General features: G+C 40.4%; 1 protein-coding gene across 1 annotated transcript in view; it reads right to left on the bottom strand.

Annotated features, from left to right (window-relative positions):
* Positions 1–6,924: 6,924 nt before the first annotated feature.
* MTMR12 (myotubularin related protein 12) overlaps positions 6,925–19,981 on the bottom strand; it is a 33,687-nt gene continuing 20,630 nt past the window's right edge. Inside the window, exons 10-16 of the mRNA XM_029961523.1 lie at positions 19,289–19,413; positions 15,270–15,348; positions 13,580–13,650; positions 12,357–12,529; positions 11,476–11,643; positions 10,543–10,704; positions 6,925–9,670 (exon numbers count right to left, since the gene is read on the bottom strand). Of these exons, the coding sequence (XP_029817383.1) occupies positions 9,095–9,670; positions 10,543–10,704; positions 11,476–11,643; positions 12,357–12,529; positions 13,580–13,650; positions 15,270–15,348; positions 19,289–19,413 (1,354 nt within the window). The 3' untranslated portion in view covers positions 6,925–9,094. The remainder of the gene's footprint in view (positions 9,671–10,542; positions 10,705–11,475; positions 11,644–12,356; positions 12,530–13,579; positions 13,651–15,269; positions 15,349–19,288; positions 19,414–19,981) is intronic.

The raw sequence follows: 19,981 nt of genomic DNA, 5'->3' as shown, positions 1-19,981 counted from the left end.
GAAAATTAAAAAAAAAACTACCCAAACCAAAACCAAACAACAACCCAACCAACCAAAAAATCCTTAAAAACTCCCCCCAGACTAAAACCAGTCTCATTTTTCATAGCCTGTTATGGAACAACAAATGCAAGTCTTGTGTTTCTGCAGAACAAATGCTTGAGCAGAAGACAGTTAAGCTTTTACTGGCCTCAGTGGTCAAAACACACCTGTGGCTGAAATCCAGTGAGGTGATCTCGCACTGCTTAGAGCAGGAGAGCAGGACCAGGCACTGTGCCAAAGCAAACAAAGCACTCCCTATCCTGGAAGCATGGTCCCACTCTGAAACACAGCTCTGTAAAAAATAAAAACAAAAAAAAAACCAACAAAAAAAAACACCCCAAAACAAAAACTACAAAAAAACCCCCAAAAAGCAAAAACCTCAATCCAAACCACAAATTTTGGACTTTTCCTCCTCTTTAAATCAAATAGGTTCTGTTTTCCTAGCTTCAAACTCAGCCTGGAACTGGAGAACCAACTTGGCACCTCACCATCAGTCCTAAACATCCTGCAGTCAAAACCAAAGCACTACTTAAATCTGCATGACCCCAGGATTGTAAATTGGCCTCAGATATGAATGTCATATTTGAACATGTGTTTGTTAGTCTTTGTTAATACAAGGTTAATACAAAGTGCCAAGTGTTTCTAACATCCTGTTTTATGGTAGGAGCTATTTTTGATGCTTCACAAGGCCACATTGCTCTCAGCTATTCTACTGCAACAGAAGTGAAAACTTCAGTAAATAATTTTTATGAAGGTGTGCTCCAGGCTGACTGTAGCAGGGACTCCTTTTTGCCATTAATATCACAAAATATGGCATGGAATATGGAGGACCAAAACCGTTTAAAGAAGAAGATGCCATTTTTACCATCTTTGGCAAGATCATATTGGAAAGATGCTGCTGCACAAAAGTAACTCTGAAATTTGAAAAAATATATATAGATAAAGCTTTTTCAAAGTAGGCTTTTTACTATGTCTCTCCACCACAGCTGACAAAAATAAAAAACCCAGTAAGATTCCTAATTCTGCTTCATCTGACAGTTTCCCTTCCGCAGGAAGAGATCTTTCTTAATCTGGGCAGTTGGCCAGCTCAGTGTCCAGTAAGTTGCTCCAGTTAGGAATAAAGCATCTTTGACACAGTTTGGTTTGTTTGCAAAAAAATATAAGAAGCCCTTCTTGTTTGAGCAGGGTATAAACCGAAGAGCTAGAGGCAGACAGCTTCTTCAAACACAGCTCTTTCAGCCAGCACCTGACCCACGAGCCCTTTTGCAAGGCATCTCCTCTACCAGTTCTCCACAGAGCAATTCTCCACTTCATGCTCCTCACTGACATCAAATACCTCTCGGAAATCTGACTGAGTTTGCACACCAAAGCCACCAGGCTATTCCCTGCCCCAGTATGAAACAATGCTTGGGCTTCCATGGCTCAGCAGTGAGGATTTGGTGATGGCCACACCAAGACAACTGGCTTATTAATGCAATATCTTCTCAGGTCCAGGAAGACATTCAGAAGACTTGGAAAATACCAATCAGTGGGTGGTTTTAACTGGACAAGACTGTCCTGTGAGAGTGGCCACCTACTGGCAGATCAATAGTTAAATGAATTGAACAAAAGCTAGTACAGATGTGTGAAATAAATTTTCAACATCTTTTAAACTCAGCCATACCTAAAGGGACTGAAATTCTCACCATTAAAGCTTTCAAACAGCCCACACAGTCGAACAGATGCTGTTGAAGGGCGCAACTGTTTTAAGTGTTTGTGGTGGGTTGACCTTGGCTGGAGAACAGGTGACCACCAAGGCCACTCTGTCACTCCTCTCCTCAACAGGGCAGGGCAGAACATATAACAAATGAGCTTCCTAAGCGGTCACAACCTCCTCTGGGCATCCACCTGCTCCAGCAAGGGGTCCTCAGGTGGATGTCTGTTCCCACATGGACCTCCGTGGACTGCAGGGGGACAGCCAGACAGTGTTTCCTTTCCCTCACATGTCCATGGAAAGAGTTAATCCTCCTTTCCTCACTTGAAAGAGCTCAGGTGTATTAAAGAATTCCTTTCCAATTCTGTAATTAAATTTAGCTTTTTCAACTCTGGTTTGATACACCCAGATATTATTTTACTAGCTGAAAGTAACTTTTAAAAAGAAATTTCTTGGCAGGGAACAGCCATTTACTACAGTCCTCTGACAAATGCAGAGATGTCAGTCAACCTTTCCCTCTGTTTTGCAGCTGGGGAGATATTTCCTTCATGAGGCTAGAGCTGGAAGGCAGCAGGTTGTATATTAATAACTGAGGGGGAAAACGTTCAAGGAGGGGGAAGGATGTCTATCAGCCTAGACAGAATATTAATGTCAGCAGCCAGCATAAGCAGAGCTATTATTACTTTAATAAGATCCAAAGATTATAAAAAAACATTTATGTTCGGTCATTTCCTGCTGCCTAAGTCAGCCTGGGTCCCTGGTAATTGTATTTCAGCTGTTTCTAGCATTCATTATTACCTTCAGAACTCCAGGGGGTTGCATATTCATGCAGCCTCCTCTTAATACCAAGCCATGGAGTAGTGGTTTTACTATTACTGTATTTCATTTCAGTAACTTGCCCTTTTCATCATCATCTCTGCCAGATAGCTATTCTGCTGCAATCTGAACCATAAAAAGGGCCACTGCCTTCGGAACAACACTAGGTAGATAAATTTCCATGGAAAATCAGGTGGAGTACTATATCCTACACCTGAGAGAGATAATGGGTGGCATATGGACAAAGCAGATCACCTGCATTAAATCTAAAGAAAAAGTAAGTAAAATACGCTAAAGGAGGGTGGGGGAGTAACCGATCAGCTAACCTATGTGTGGCTGGAGCTTAGAAGAGAAAAGCAGGAATGCCCCAGGAATCAAAAAATCACTTGCTGAGCGATTGTTGTTTTTAGATTACAAGTCAGAACACGATTTTTGCTTTTCAACAAAAATGGATGGCCACAGATTGAATTCACTGGATTTGTTTCCTTACTTACCTTCCTACTACAGCAAACAGGCCAGATCCAATACAACTATACTTCAAATCACCCTGTAAGGCTTCTACAGGCAGCCTCAAAACAAAGCTGCTTCAGGTTGTGGTTTTTTCTTCTCTTTTTATTTTTTTCCCCCTCAGAAGTGTTAAATAGCTGGAGTTGGCTGGGCATGTTATTTAAACATTTCAGCTAGCCACACTTCAGTCATGGTTCCCGGGATTTATCTTTTTTTCAACAACATGGCAGATCAAGAGCAATTTTCTGCTCCTGTGGTTCCACCTTCTGCCTCGTCTGCTCTGACTGGGGGCCAACTGTTGAGAGGGGCATCCTTAAACCATCTGCTCCCCTTGTTTCCCCCTGCACCCTCATGGGGTGATTTGGGTAAATGAGCTGATCTGATAGAAGGCTAATCCACAAAAGCAAAATGCCTATTTCCATTCAATCAGCTGGCAGCTACCTGAGGCTAACAGTGCATAGCAGGACCCCCTTTGGCACCTGTCTGCATTTGCCCCACACTGGGTGTGACCCAGACCCAAACCCAAACCATCACAGGAAACTACTGAAACTACAGGAGATGTGCTGCATTAGAAAATACATCTATTATCAGGATTACCACCCTGCTTTTTCTTTGATGCAGTTTTTGTTTGGGAAAAAACGCTGTCCAGGAGGATTTTACTTACTCCAGATAATAATAATTATTATTACAGAGTAAATTTCAGAGCTGCCATGCTCCATATTGGCAAGGAGGAGAGGGACCTTGTGCTTTGAGAAGACTGGTTGAGTCATCTGTAGTACTCCTCATCTCACTTTCAGATATTCCCACCACCCCTTGCAACAGGAAAAGCTAAGTATAGCTGGCAGGTATAAAACCAGTCTTTTCCAAAGTTGAATGAACAGCCATTGGAAAAACAACAAATATTCTTTAAGAGCGAACCCACAGGGGAAAATCTGGGTTGGGAAACTGGAAAATGCAAGAAATGGCTTGTAGGAAACAAACTGGGTTCATCTGTGTAGTGAACTGAAGGAGGCTGGTGAGGAGCATGCTGTTTTGATTTATGAATTGGGGTCATGGCTAAAGTTGAAATATCTTCTTGCATCATCACCAAAACATGAAGCAATGAGCACTTACACCCTCTGCATAAAATTAGCTTCTCTGTCAACACATGCATAAATGTACTTCAAAAAAGTCTCTAAAACACAAAAGGAAATGAGTCCCACTGACTGCAAAGTGAGCCCACAAAGCATTGACATTTAAAAGCTCACTAGTATTTGCAAAATACTTGAAAATTTACACTCTTTATTAGCAAAACTGTACATTAATTCTAGCAGCGTTTGCTGTTCTTAATTTGACATATTCTTCAGATGGGAGTAATAATAACAGTGAGGATTGTAAGTGACCTTTCAGAACTCATAGAAATGTCAGTTGGTTTCCAGGAAACTCAGTGGTTCTATGTCCTGAATTTTGGCTTCTGCAGTGTAACAAAAATTTTATTTCAGAGCACAAAACCAGATAATATGCAACATTAAAAAAAAGAAAAAGTTGCATTGAGAAAACAAGGATACCTGATCTGGCTGTAAATGAGCAGATTTTCCTATTTGAGGGCAGCATTGTTTTTAGCTTGAGAACTGCAGATTTGAATCATGCCTGAGCTGCAGGCACGGGGGAGTTCGTTCCTTTCTCCCACTCTTGATTTCCTCAGTAACCACACAGGGCAGCTTGTCAATAGCCTCTCCACCCACCTGCTTTGAAAACCAGCAGATAATTTTGATGCGTTTTGACAAAACATTATTTCCAGGGTTACTAGATTCCAACAGTCAGTCTGAAGGCTATGTGGCCTGGCCAGGTCAAGTCATGGGTATTTACTTGGTCCCCCAGGAACCAAGACATTGAGTTTGTCTTGCCCAGCAAGTCAGCAGTGACAAACATGTAAAGTGCTGGTACAGCACAGGAGTCAGGAACAGAGAGGAGACAGATGGAGACTAAAGATGCTATTGTATGGACAAGGGCAGGAAATGCCAGAAGAAAGGACAAAGTGGAGGGAACTGTGGTATGGCCAGAAAAGACGAGGCCCTGGGAAATCAGACCTTGTAGTTCTGGTGTTCACAAATTAAGTTTCCAAACGCATTCCTAGGTATGGGTTATCGTCCTGCTTTAACCATAACGTTAAGGGAAGTAGCTACTTCATTCTACTGGATTGCTGAAACAATAAACAGAGAAACCAAACGCAGAGTAACATGCTGCAATCAAGCAGCAGTGTTTACTGTTTCACAGGGCTCACACATGAGCACAAGGCTCCACAGCAACCCAAAACATGGCAGCACCGGGCATCCCTTGCCAATACAAACACTTGCCAAGATATTAGCAGTCCTCTATTAACCTCTTCTCAGCCTCCACAGCAAGTTTAAACCTGTGACTCAAGTCAAACCTCCCAAGCAGAGGAAGTCCTCTAGGACTCAGAACTGTGTGTAGTCTCTACCATGTTCCTCTAACACAGCCTGAACAACACCATTTCTACTCCCTTTATGTTCAACATAGTGGTGCCCTCCCCATTGAAGTGTTTCACCAGCTCAAACATCAGCTCTCCTTACCTTCTGTGTCCACTCCTTTCCAAGGTAACTCTACTATCCCACCAAGTTCTCTCATCCTGCAAATGCTGACAACATCATTTGTCACATTAACCTTACTATAAGACATGGAAAAGGACATGAGACGGTAAGAAGGGTTCCATTCCCCCACCTTGCCCAATTCACTGCGGAAGAACAAGTATAGCTCTGTATGTAGAATGGTGTTTTTAGACTCAGATTAAGTTCACTATTCAAATCTCCTTCCTGTCCCAGAAAATGAAGTCCATCCTATTTAATTTTTAAATAGTTTTATGCAAAACCTAGCTCTTTCCAAGGAAGTACCAAGCCGTAAATACTGTGTATGAGGTCTCCAGCTAAGAATTAGAATGAAGGTGACCTCTAGTGTGACAAAACTAATCCATTGTAAGAAATCCTCAGCAGAAAGTATTACGCTACCGCCTGAAGTTCTGCTTCCATGCTTTGAGCACAAACAGAAAAAGCCTTAGCTGGAGCCAAACTGGCTGTAAGCACCTTTATAAAGTGCATTCCAATCTGCTACACATCAATAGCTGAACATTTTCAATAGTGAATACAGTCTTAAATCAAAGCCAAGTGGTCAAAGTACACTTGCTGGTCTTTAGAAGGTGTGGGTGAGGCAAAGGCACACCTTGTGTTTACAACATGACCCGCAGCAGCTGCACCAGCTATTGTTGTACAGGGCTCCAAGAACAAGCCTGGCACAGGCTTTAGGAAATACCCCAAGTGGCACAGTTTTTGAACGTGTGATTTGCACAAGTGCTGGCTTTGAGCAGGGGCTAGTAATCTGTAATGCCTTGAAAAAAAGTGGAATTGTTTTGAGTCGTACTCCACAGGTCACTGTGACCACCTCTCAGTCCCTGCTCAAACACACATTTGGTTTCAGAAACACCCCACTGTGGTGATTTCAAGAAGTTGCTTAGTTTAACAATGTAAGAACAATGTTTGTTCTGGATATGGGGGGAGTACCTCGCTAAGACCGAAATAAACACTGTTTAATAACTCCCCAAATACGGACATTCAGCAGACAGCTTCTAGATCACCTTGGTAACTTCCGACAGCCATCCTACTTCACTACCTTGAACTTTGCTCTCTCCTGTGCCAACAGCACCTCTCCAGTAAGTACAGCCAGGTCAAAACTGCACAGCTTCCTTCCTGTAAAAGTCTGTAAAAACAGGGTTATAACCAGAAAAGCCTTGTCACTGCAGATTGTCAAGTTGCCTATGATTTAATGCATCATTTGCGAAGTAGGACTTTAAACATACATTCTTATTTCAGGACAAGTATTTCAAAGTATATTTTATTGACACTCTTCAAACAGCCTGTTGGAAATAACAAGAAGGTAAAAACCTGTAAAGCTTCTAGCTTGCATTCAGTGTTAAAACTTAGAGGTATAAACAGAAGCCTGGAGTAAAAATATGAAGTACATTTCCAATCCCTCAGTGCAGAAAACTGGTAACAATGATATTTACTCTATGTTAGAAGTGTTCCCATGTTCAATTCCAGATATATGCTTCTCTTCTATATATACTTCTGATAACTTATGTACAAATAAACGTCCAACATCTGTTCTTTAATATAAATATGTAATCTCCATGACTGAAATATTACAACAGTTTGATCAAAAGTATAGAAAAATCATTTTAATATTTTTTTTCCTAATGGCAATTTAAAAAACCCCACCCTTGAACCCAAATGACCTTAGAATGACAAGTATTTCTTCACCATAATAATACACTGCTCATTCAACATGCAAAGTATTATTGCATACATGAATTACAACAACTAAGTCTGAAGGAAATGTGCTGTACAGCCCATTCTAGCAAGTGCTAGCTGTAAGATCATACATATCACAGAAGAAAGCATAAGTACTAGTGTATTTTTAAATAAAACACGACAAACTCAAGTATTGTCCTCGCACTAAGACTTAAGGCAATCAAGACTTGGGAAGCTTCTTTTTGGCATAGTTGCATCAAGCTCTCCCTCTTTCCCCATTAATACATTTACTTTAACATACGAAAAATTATTTTTAGAGGGCTGCTGATGAATTGTTGCTATCCATTAATACAACTCAGTGTGAAGTGATAAGTCAGTAACAAAGTTTAATATCCCCAGTTTCACCGAGCTGATCAAATTAAGCAACAGTTTAACCACCAGCTAAGTTTTCCAGCAATGGATTTCTAAAACTCCTATGAGAACAGAGAAACTATTCAATGTCTAAACTCTCAGTGTAACTGATTTTATGACTTGAATCCATTCTTGGTGTATTCTAGAATTTAAGGGTTCAAAATAGATTTGACAGTCAAATAATATTCAGCTTTAAAAAGGACAATTATTTGCAGTAAAAATACTTTATATAAACATACACACAGTAGATCCAAGTCAACAGGCATTTCTTTATGGCTTCTTTCACTGAGGTACTGTTATAACATCCAGCAACAGGATGCAAATGTCCTATGGTATAAATGCCACATTCATAAGCTGTACCACCAACCCATGGCAAGTGGCAACAGACTGCAAGTCCTGCTTCACTGCAGGATTACAGGAAAAGAGTCTTCCCTGCTATGTGGAGGGTCTCAGTGCAAGCTACAGAAAGCCTTAAAGGCAACTGGCATCCATGGGGGAAACTAAAAATGAAACTCTCACTCTACTGAAAGGAGAAAAACCACTTGTGGCAAATTAGAATCTCATAGTCAGGCCATTTTTTTAACATTACCAGCAAACTTAATATTCCAAGGCAGCAAGGGCATATAGCACAGCAGCACTAAGACTTGAAATGTGTCATCAAGCTCTTGCATCTCACCCTAAGCTGACTGCAAGCACAGGCTCAGAGCAGCCAATCTGTGACTGTGATATCACACAGACAAAACACTGTGAGAGGGGAGGGGGCAAGCACATGACTTCTGTTGATGCAACAGCAGACAAAAAAACCCCTGGTGACCACAGGTTTATTCCTCAGCTGTCAAAAGTTCATCTGTGAATGCACAGTTAGTTGCACCTTTCGCTGTTTTTTATGTGGAGGGGAAATGTAGACGTATTAAGTTCCTCACCACAGTACTTCCATTCCCAGTACTCTTAGCATAAGGGGAAGAGGTGTTAAGATGGTATGATTGTTGCGGTATGCATTTAGTATTCCACCTTTACAGCAGAAAGTATTCTTTTGTTGTTTTTCTTTTTTAAACAGAGCGGCCACAGGGTTACACCAGCCAAGACTCCTGTTTTTATTACGCCTATGCTAAAAACACGTTTCAGCAATAAATATCTTTAGAGTGAAAAAGAAGTTCAAAACATGCTCAGTTAATTATGGCAAGTAGTTCTTTCCAATCAAGGTTTTCTAACCCCACAAACCCATTAAACAGGTTGCAGATGCTCAAGTTCCATACATGAAGATACAGCACAACATTTAAACTCAGAGCTTAGCCACATACAATCCATACTGTAATCTATATACATGTTATGGCATATCCCCACTTAGATCAAGAAATTCGTCATCCCTCCTGACCAAGTCATCTTCATCTTCCAAGTCCTTCCAGGTGCTGGTGGGTAAAGCTGGTTTGACAGACTGTCTCTGGAGCAATGCAAATGGAAACAAGGATGACAAACGGGCAGAATTTCTCTGTGTGGTAACAGAATGTACATCTCCGGAAACAGCTTGACTATGTTCTTCTTCTATTTTCACCTGCAAGCTTTGCACTTCCTCCATCAAGTCCAAAATCTTGGCAGTTATAGCTATTGTTCCACCACCATGAAGCTGGGCTTCAGGGATCCATCGTAAATACCGCTGTGCCCACACTTTGATTTCAGGGCCATCGATGCGAGGTAACAGAAGGCCATGATAGTCAACAGGTTTGCTGTGCCAGCTATCATAGAACTCCCTTAAATTATTGGGAGGCTCGTCTGAAGAATTTATGAACTTGCCAATTCTTCTACCCAGAATGTTTTTAATTAGATGATCTGTTTCCTCCCTGAAAAATCCTCTCTTTGTGGAAGGCTTTGCCTGCGTCAGTGGCAAAGAAAGTTGCCGTTGATGCTTTAAGAGGAAAGAAAAGAGAAATACTGAGATAAATATTGATGGGACTTCAGAAAGCAACTTTAAGAGGAAGAAAAACTTGTATTCAGAAATTACTTGCAAGCAATAGTCACTTCAACCATATGGCAAAGCAGTGGCTGTGTTTAAACTGTTCTTTCGGCTAATACACCAAATACCTCACAGAGCACACTCAGTATTGCCAGATACCTTCCCTGCACTAACTATAGCAATGAAGTAACACGGATAAAGCAATCTTCTCTGAAAAAGCCAAATCCTTTCAAGTATTACAAACTTCCCTGTTTAGTTTAAGCTAGTCACAAATCAAAGAGCACTTGATTCGTGCTTATGCAGTGGTTCTTTATTGCATTTCTCTCCAAAAGAGATTAATGCTGTAGATCATACTGGCAGCGCCTCACTCAAGAATGCTTTGTACAGTAGAGAACTTAACCAAGGGAGAAATTTCAATTGAAAGAGGCAACTCCAAGCTCAGTTTTTTCCTGAGTTTGTGCTACTTTCCAGTAATGAGGTGGCCCACCCATAACCTTCCACACCCCAGACAGTTTTTGCTGCACTCCCTCTCTGAGCGCACACATGCACTCCGGTTACACTCAGACAAAATTAGGGAGGCAATTATAAACCTGCTGTGTATTTTGGTTAGGTAGTCTGTGCAACAACAAAATAAACTCCCTTCAAACATGCCAGTGTAACTTACCTGAATGTTAAATCCAGGTGAGTCTGAGGTGTACATGTATTTTATCAATTAAAAAAACCCCACCTTTGTACCAACACTTCCACTGGGAGTAAATTTGAAATAGGAGATTTAAAAATATTTCTATAATTTAAAAAAAACAGTTAAGCAGCACATATCTTACTTTGAATCGTGTAGTTTTCCGTTGACTTTTATCTGGTTTTGGTTTCTCTGCATAAAAAGAGTTGTTCAGAAAAGCTTGGGCCTTGGGGTCAAACTGCACAGACCAGTCCCACACGGTAAGAAATCTGAAAGGACCACTTTGTGTCTTGAGGCTTTCACCACTCTGCCAAAACAAACAGGTTACAATTAATACTGTTAGAAAGGAATTCTGACCAAGTCAAGGTGAAATTAAGAAACTGGCTTTTCAGAGAAGAGGCTACAGAGTTGCAACAACACTCTTTTCTTTCTATATGTTCAGTTACTGAACAACAGTGCAATTAGACTTTCAGATTTGAAAATAAGGCTAAATAATCTAAGGAAAAAAAAAGTTTTCAAACTTGGGCACGAGATAGATTCTTCAAACATGGGTAATGTTAGACACTGCAGTTATGCAGTGCTACTTATTTAGATTTTGTGGTCGACAATTTATTTACGAAAGACAGCGGTGTTCCCTTTTTTTTAGTCTCTGTGCAGCCTTGCAGAGGATACTTCCATTGCTTCCAGATTCTTAGGCTGGAGAAAAGCATAAACCAAATATAAAAATCAGCATTCAGGAAATGTTGATTTTGGAATACAACTGAAAATACTACACAAGAATTTCATAGATAACTTATTCTGAAGGACAGCCAGATATTCCTCTTAGGTTAAAGAGCTCTGTTTTCATTGAAGAGCAATAAACATGAAACTACAGCCACACATGAGAAGTAACAGATCCGTTCTGCCATCATAAACTCTTAAGTCCTGAACTCGACTCCTTACAGCCAAAGTTACACTCACTCACTTTGATTAGTATGAAAAGAGGTGCTGCTAGGGAATTAGCTTTTTTGAGTTTTCCCTGCTTCTTAGTCAAACTTGTTCTTCAACACTCTCCATCCACAAAATAACAAACCCTTACCGTACTGGTGTCTCTTTGATGTTGGGAGTTGAAGAAGAAAGTGCTAAAAACAGGCACATAGAGGCTGTCTGACAGGACAGTTAAGTAAGTTTCTGTGAACTCAAATGCTGGAGGATACTGTTGTACCAACTGCCAAACACAATTTAGCAGGAGCAGAAAAACAGGAGCCTAAGTAAAGAAAATATTGCATCAGTTTCAGAAAAAAAAATTGTTCCACCATGAAGACTATTTATTTTACAGTATTTAGTGTCTCCAAATACAAGTCTTAAGGCAAGAAGCCTGGTTAACTCCAGAACTGCTGCACATACATTTGGCTGAGCTCTGAAGAAGTATCATCTGAGCTAACCTTGGGCCAACTGTTGACAGATGAGATGAGCCCTTCCTACCCTGAATCTGAAAGATGCCATTATGCAGCCTATTAAAGTTGGCAAAGCAAAACTAGTTTATAGCAATTCTTGATCAGTTTACACCTACTATTTCCATTCTGTATAGCCATCTGATCTAATCCCAAGATATAAACAAACATGGAGAGGTGAGACTGCAAAATTTAGCAAGACAGCAGAAGTTGATCTTTGGATGTAACACGAATAGGCAACTCATTTTACTTATTTCTATGGAGATTACTGCCATTTAACACAGTTTTCAAGGACAGAAGATACATGACTTTCAAAAGGCTACAAAATTAAAGGGAACAAATATAAAATTTCCCATTAAGTTAAAGACATTGCTGACCTCTAAACAGCAAAAATAGTAAAACTATCAACCCATAAAACAAAACACAAAAGATCCTGAGTAACTGTAACTTCCGGACTAACAGCTAAATTCCTCCTTACATTGAGTAAACTTGTAAGTAGTAAGCAAGGAATGTAATAAAATCATACCTCCTCTTTTTCACTTTTGCGTAAGTGGTTACAGCGATCCAAAAAGCTATGTCCTCCAATTACCCACTCCTTCTGAATAAGGCTCTGAAACCCTGACTTTGTTCTGCTGTATGAATCCATCATCACTTGAACCAGACTAGATATCACACAGCACAGATCAGTAGCAGTCTCTTCTGCAGAAGAGAACAGAAACCATATTATCTACTAAGCCATTCCTAAAACCTTGTGTAAAAAAGCAATGCATTGCTATCTTAGCATAAACAAAATTGTATTTCAAGATCAGAGAAACAGGATTTTTTGCAAGTGTTACACCATCAGAGAAGTTAATCCACGTTTCCAGTACTTCTGTTAGTAAAAATGTAAGGTTATTTCTACATTTATACTAGGAAAATGCTGTGACAATAAAACCTGCAAACCCCAAGCTTTTTACTATTATAACTTAGACGCCTGCACTCTGCAGTCTCACACACTACACACACACACCAGTCCAGCTATCCCTCCTTACCCCTCCTATCCTCCATGTGTCTTTTCACAAGGTGTGAAACTGCCTCCTCATGCAACATGCATTCTTCACCTTTCAGCTGCCTCCCAAAACCACCTTTTTTCTGTGCCAGGTTTCTCGAATGGCAACACGTGGGAAAAAAACAACTAAGTTACCAATCCAAGAGTAACTTAATGGTTAACATTAGGTTTGGGTTTCCGTGTGATTACTTTATTTAATCTAAGAAAACAAACTGCCCAACATGTGTACAGTAGGCATATTCTTTCATTTATTTTTCATGAAGAGACTACACAGTATTCAGTGTGTATCTAGAATACAAAAAAGGCCTTTTACAAACTTTTCACATTACTAGTCCTTTGTGTAGATATGGTCCCCCTCCCTCAAAGTATAGCAAAGAGTCTGGGAGACCTTCAATAAAACAAATTAGGAAGCAGGAATGCTACATCTTCTTTATGCATGGCTCTCCTGTGAATTTATCAGCAGTTCTCATTCACATCATATTTCTCTTAGCCTGGAACTATGCTTACCAGGTTTTTTTAACTAGAGGAAGCATTTCCAGGAGCATAAGAGATTTAGGGGTCTAGTGCTTCAATACTGTATGAATTTTGTATGTATTACCAAGTCCCTACCGTAATTATAACCTTACAGTTTAAGTAACTGAATAAATAAATAAATAAATTTTAAAAAATAAATATATAGGACAATCTCATTAAGTTCTTACCTATAAGGAGAACATTTGTATGCTGCCTTTCAAGACACTCAGCAACTTCTATTGCTTTCTTCAAGACTCTCCTGTTGTGGTACAAGAAAAGTTAAGGGAATGTTTTCATAGCATTTTTACAATTAAGTTTCTTACATTAGTTTCCCCTGGACAGGGTTTGAAAGCCATACTTGAAACTTGACTATTCCTTTAAAACACAAACCCCACGCTCAGCTTGTGTAAATGAAGAACTGTTTAGCTTCAAGAGCATCTTATTTGTCCACTGATCATGCAATTCCAGTCGTTATACAAAACACTTCATTCTAGACCAACAGCAGCCATCACTGAAGTATTACAACTGCTAAGGGCCAGATCTTTACCCTGGAAAGAGTCAACATCACCACAATTTAAGTTCTAATGTACTACATAATACATTTCTTCCATAATCTGGTTTTAAGAGGCAGAGGGAAGGATGAGCAATCAGATCTTGTAAATGCACTGACAAAATTTATTCAGAATTATCATAACACAAGGAAAAATGAGTGGAATTAAAGATTACAAAAACAGATGTAACACTGTTGGTTTCTAGATCTAAATCTTCATCAAGTTGGTTATTTCTAGCAAAAGTCTGCGCACAAATTAGGGTTCTTGCAACTGCTTAGGTCACTAGTAGAAGCTGACAGTTAATTTCCTAAGAGTGGAATTGTCAGATTCTTTGTTCTAGCATCTAGAACAGCTGAGCAGGCATTCCTACAAACTGCAAGAGCCAAGACCAGGCTGATCCAGGAAGCAACTGGATCCAAGTATGGAAATGACCAGTCTCAAAACAGCCTAAGGATAGGAACTTGGGCTGGCTTACACTTTAAACTTGTGCTCTTGGTTATGTCAATGAGTTTCTCAACACATGGTCTTTGCTAGAACCTCTTATTAAACATACATTTAAATTCTGAATTAATGAATTGATAACTACTGATATTTATTGATTAAGACTAGAAGGGACTGGAGCTGACTACAGAAGCACTTCATGATAACAAGCTGATCACAGAATAAACTGACAGACAAAAGAGCTAGCACAAAGCAACACTGAAAACAAATAAAGCTCCTCAACATTCCACTATAACAAGCCTTCAGTTAGCCAACACCATTCCAACACTTACTCACTGTGGACTGCTGAGAGAAGAAAAAAGAACTTGAGGAACAATCAGGACAGGAAGGGGACAAAACTGAGAACAACTGTCATTTTATAAATCTTTGGTGGGATAAGATCTTGAACACTGCAGTTCATCCCGTCCTAAAGGATATTGCAGAAGTAGAGAGTACAGAGAAGAATGGCAAGGCTAGTCAGAGACACGAACAGGTTTCATGCAAGAAACAAATAGGATTCTTGAGTTTGGAAAGAGGGTGACTTAGTGCAGGAGAGAAATTACTGGATCTGTATTTTTAATAGGTTTGCTGGAAGAATTGTAATTGGAATGATCTCCTGCTTCTCACATCCTTTACTGTGGGAGGCTTTACACAAACCTGCACTGTAAAAAACACTGTCTCAAGTTGCAGAAATAGAATATATAAATGGGACCATAACTCTGTCTTAATTTTTTTTCCCTACTGGTGGTAAAGAATGTTGTTACATTTCAAGAAACCAGCTAGAAAATCCACTACAAATGCATTTATCAACAATTCTGAAACACAGAAAGCTGAGGATATAGCAAACCTGATTATCTCTAGCCAGTTTGTGCTCTCCAGTAATGAAAACCATTTCACATCAGTTGCCCAGAAGTCTGTACTGTTATCTGCAAAAAAACCCCAAAACAAAACAAAAACTGGTTTATTCACATATATGTAGTGCTAACTAACAGCCATCCACGGTATTACCCTTCAGTTATGAATCAATATAAAACAAGCAATACCAAGGAGTCAGCAAGTACCAACCACTGCTAAAGTTGACACTTTATAACTAAAATAAGGAAATTAAGTAGTCCTACAAACACCAGTAAAGTTTTATAGCACCATAACCTTTTAGAAAAAGTATGCTTAAGGTTCATAGCAATCAAACCAGGTAAATAAACCTGCTGACAAAATGTGAAAGGACAAGAAAATAAATTCATTCAGAGATGATGATCTATATAAAGTTTAACATAAGGAGGCTGGATTTTGAAAGTCATTACCCTCCGAGCCAGAAATGTCAATCGGTTCTAGAAGTAGGTTACACAAACTCATAGAATGTAAAATTACCTGAAGAAGGTTTTAAACAGTTTTCACTGCAACTGAAGAGGCATGAAAATACATAAAAAGGAACAGCTAACAAACTGGAAAGCAAATTACCACATGTAGTGGTTTGAATCTTGTTTCCCCCCAGAGGCTAAGAAAAGTGGTAGACCCCAAGGGGTGGAAACCCCTGGAAGTTTTGAAGTTCTGCCCAATGGGCGCTCCTGCAAAAATGTCAACATTCCACAAGCTCACCGGAAGAGATGAGTTGTAGTTTGGGTTGTTGAGGAGAGGTGGCCATGTTGTAGAGCCACGAGGAAGGGGCTCAGAGCCCCACAGGGGGGCTTTGGCCCCAGCCCCCAGCGGGGGCCTGCAGGGACCTGGAACAGCATAAAGCTGGGCTAGGTGCCTGTAGTTATGCCGGGAGATGTTTTCTCCATGGGCGCAGAGCAGCAGCCGGCACTGACCGGAGAAACGGTGGCAGAGAGCCAGGACAGATAAGAACTGAACTGAAGAAGCAACAAAGACATGCAGCACCAGAGAAAGGACTCCTGGAAGGAGAGCTGAGGAAAAGAGAGTCAGCAGCTGAGTTCTACAGAGTTCTGGGGTAAGAACTGATACCAGACCCCCCCCAAACTCCTTTGAGACCTCCTGGAAAAGGAGGAAGATGATGGACTCTTACTTGAAAGAGCCTTGGAGCGCTACAGCACTTGCAGAGAGGAGCTGAGAAGCTCAAAGGTGTCCTGAAGCTGGACCAGGACAGCCAAAGGAATGTGGAGGAGGGCTTCACCCCCCCCGCTGCCTGGAGACAGAGCACGGAGCTCTGCAAAGGGGAATTTGAATCCCCTGAGGAAGGGACTGCCACAAAGACCCCTGAGCTTCGTGGTATGACGTGGTGATGCGAGCTTGTCCCTGCTACGCAGTCCACGGAAGAGAAAGACCCTCGTTTTGGAGACGACGGGCCAAGGGGCTTGGAGACCCCCTTGTGTGTATTGAACAGAGATCCAGCTACAACAATCCAGTTACTGCTGCATGGAAGACAGAAGAGGAGCTGCTGCCCTAAATGTGGAAGGGATCTGTCCTTCTTTCCCTCCTGGACTTTTATTTGGAGGGGAGAAGAGCTCTGATCCATTGTAAATACTATATGTCATGGTAGAGATAGTTGTGATCGTGTGTATAATGTGTTATAGTATTTATTTGTACAGTCATTGTAATATATTCCCTTTCCCCCATTCTGAGTCTGGCATGTTTTGTCTGGAAAAATGCATCCCACATTAGGTTGAGATGGGGGAGGGGGCTAGGACTAGGGAATTAGATTTTGGGGCTATCTCAAACCATGACACCATACCATAAATTCATTAAACTCTTAAAAATTTCACTGGAATTTCTATAGTTTTTTTAAATGCAACCTAAGTGTCCATTGCTTTTATTTCTATCAAAGCCAGTAAACAGAAATTGGAAAGCTCTCACAAGTTGATACAGTCAATTAAAACCAGAATATATTACCTTTCCTGCATAAGCCAAATCTTTAAGCCCAAGGTCTGACAGTTCTACTACTGAGAAACCGCTGATACATCTCACACTTCCCTCCTTCCCACCCTTCCCAGGATAGCTTTGGTTCTGCATGTTTCTGTGCAACTGCTCACCTCCCAAAAGTCTCTCCGTGTACTTCCAACATTTAATTCCAGCCCATATATACTTGTGTCTGTTCTGCATCTTTTATCTATGATCCTCAAGTACATAGGCACATACCTGTTTTGTTCCTGTAGCTGTTCTACCTCCATGCCTCTGCCCCTCAACCCTGTTCATTGCACTTAAAGTCTTCCTTTCCCCAATTCCTTTCACCCTGACCATAGAAACTAGTTCTCCAAAAACGCGTAGGAACGCACCTTCAAAGCTCCCTAGTGAGCTGTCCTCACATTACTCGCAGTTTTGATCTATCTCCCCACCTTGCAGAATTTCTTCCTAATACCTAATCTAAATCTCCCCATTCCCACTTGTCCTGCTACTACATGCCCTTGTCAAATGTCCCTCTCCAGTCTCCTTTAGGTCCTTTTAAGTACTAGTTTTAGGTACTGGACAGTGCTATAAGGTCTCCCTGGAGTCTTCTCCTCTCCAGGCTTAGCAACTCCAACTCTCTCAGCCTGCCCTCATAGGAGAGGGGCTCCAATCCCCTGATCATCTTCATGGCCCTGCTCTGGACTCAGTCCAACAGCTTGACATCCTTCTTATGTTGAGGACCCCACAGCTGGATGCAGCACTGCAGGTGGGTCTCACCAGAGCAGAGCAGAGGGGCAGAATGCCCTCCCTCACCTGCTGCCCACCCTGCTTTGGATGCAGCCCAGGACAGGATTAGTTTTCTGGGCTGTGAGTGCACATGGCCAGGTCAAGTTACCTAAATCAAATTAGCTGATCATGTACAGGACACGAATACTGGTTAACATGTGCAGACTTTAAAAGTAAGCAAAGAGGTAGTAAAATTCTGTAAGATCTTAGTACTTCTGCAAAACGTTACCTGAAAGTTTTTCTCAGACTGTCAGTGCATAGCGCCATATTCAGTAGGGTACAGTCTACTAACAAACCTTATTTAAAAAGTCATAAGACAAAAACACTTAGTGGATTGCAACACTTATTGATGCATTCCCTTTTGCATCAATAGAAGACAATAATACAATTACATCACTGAAACATGCAGTATTTCCTGAGAGATGTTAAATGACTTAAATTCAAGCTTTGGCGTTTTTCATATAGGAGGATATAGGAGAAAGGTGTGAGTTACAAGAAACTACATTAACAGATAGGTATTTATTTTTAGCTCTTAAGATTCACTGCGGATTTGACAGTGTATTCTGGACAAAATCCTCCGTGCGAAACTCTGGCAAATACCTCATATTGCAAAGTGGAGTGGAACTTTCTTCATGTCAAGAGGTGAGGTCAAAGTACTGTTTCATGATAGCAGAAGAGTTAAAGAGTCTCAAAAAAAAAGAGCCTGTAAGTCTGGAGTACACTTTCTCATGGATCCCATTTTACTCCTTTCAAGTGGACAAAATTTAAGCACCATCATGTTTTGAGATGCGACTAATGTACAACAAAAGCCAGGGCAAAAATTAATCAGCATTTAGACTCAACTCTTAACATAGCACAAAGGCTAAAGGTTGACACTTAAAATTCAACTTCAGTGGACCACAGAAGACTGGAAAAATCTCTCCTATGAACTTCACTCCAGCTGGTGTATTCTAACTGACAGACACCCTCTTTAAAAGTCAGTCATTTTCAGATACAGCTTAGCAAGAGGTAGTTAAGTCTAAGAACTACAAACCTTCATTAATGTGCCAGACATAAGCACAGTGTTCAGTTACATATTTTAAAATCTTCTTTTAACCACCCTCAAAAGCAAGACACTGTAAAAATGACTGCATTCATGAGACACGGCACAGCCTTGTTATGCTTTGCTTTAAAATTTAACTTACCTATCAAAAACAGCTGTTTAAATCTTGTATATGCAGTCTTTAAAATTTAACTTACCTATCAAAAACAGCTGTTTAAATCTTGTATATGCAGTCTGGATATCTTGCAGAGATGGAAGGCTGCTTGACAAATCATCCACCTTCAGGAGTTCATAGGGAGGTTTGCTAATTGTCTTATAGATTCTAAATCAAATCATTAAGAGATTAAAGCCTTCTGCTTCACAAGTCAAATAATGTAGCAACTATTATCACTGATGACAAAGTTAATAGGCATGGTTTGGGAAAGAGCTGTAATACCAAGAGATAGTCACCGTGGAAAGCTAGTGGCATCCATGCATTTGTAAGTGCTGTTTGAAAGCTTGCCTACAAGCTTATAACAAGGTTTGATGCATTTAACCGTTACACCAGTAAAATTACATTCATGCCTATTTGTGCAGCTACAAACATTGTAAGCACTATTTGATTATCTTCACCAGACACACCAAAAATCACTTTACTAACAGGCTACTAGAGATCAACCCAGAAAGAAAAGATGGATAGAAACACTCAACTCTCCCAGTAGAAGCTTAAAATTTCTTTTGACTTCTACCAACCAAATTACATTCTGATACCCAGCTGCCAGGTTTGCTAATGAAACATATGAGTAAAAGAAAATTTGGACACAAACAAGACAATATACCTTGCACTTCCCTAGGTATCTGCTATTTTTTTCCCTTGAAGAAGAGGAAAAAATATCAGACCAGATGAAGCT

The sequence above is a fragment of the Manacus vitellinus genome, unplaced genomic scaffold (genome assembly GCF_001715985.3).
Source record: "Manacus vitellinus isolate BGI_N305 unplaced genomic scaffold, ASM171598v3 scaffold_36_pilon, whole genome shotgun sequence".
Taxonomy (NCBI): domain Eukaryota; kingdom Metazoa; phylum Chordata; class Aves; order Passeriformes; family Pipridae; genus Manacus; species Manacus vitellinus.
This window is presented reverse-complemented; position numbering and strand designations above follow the sequence as displayed.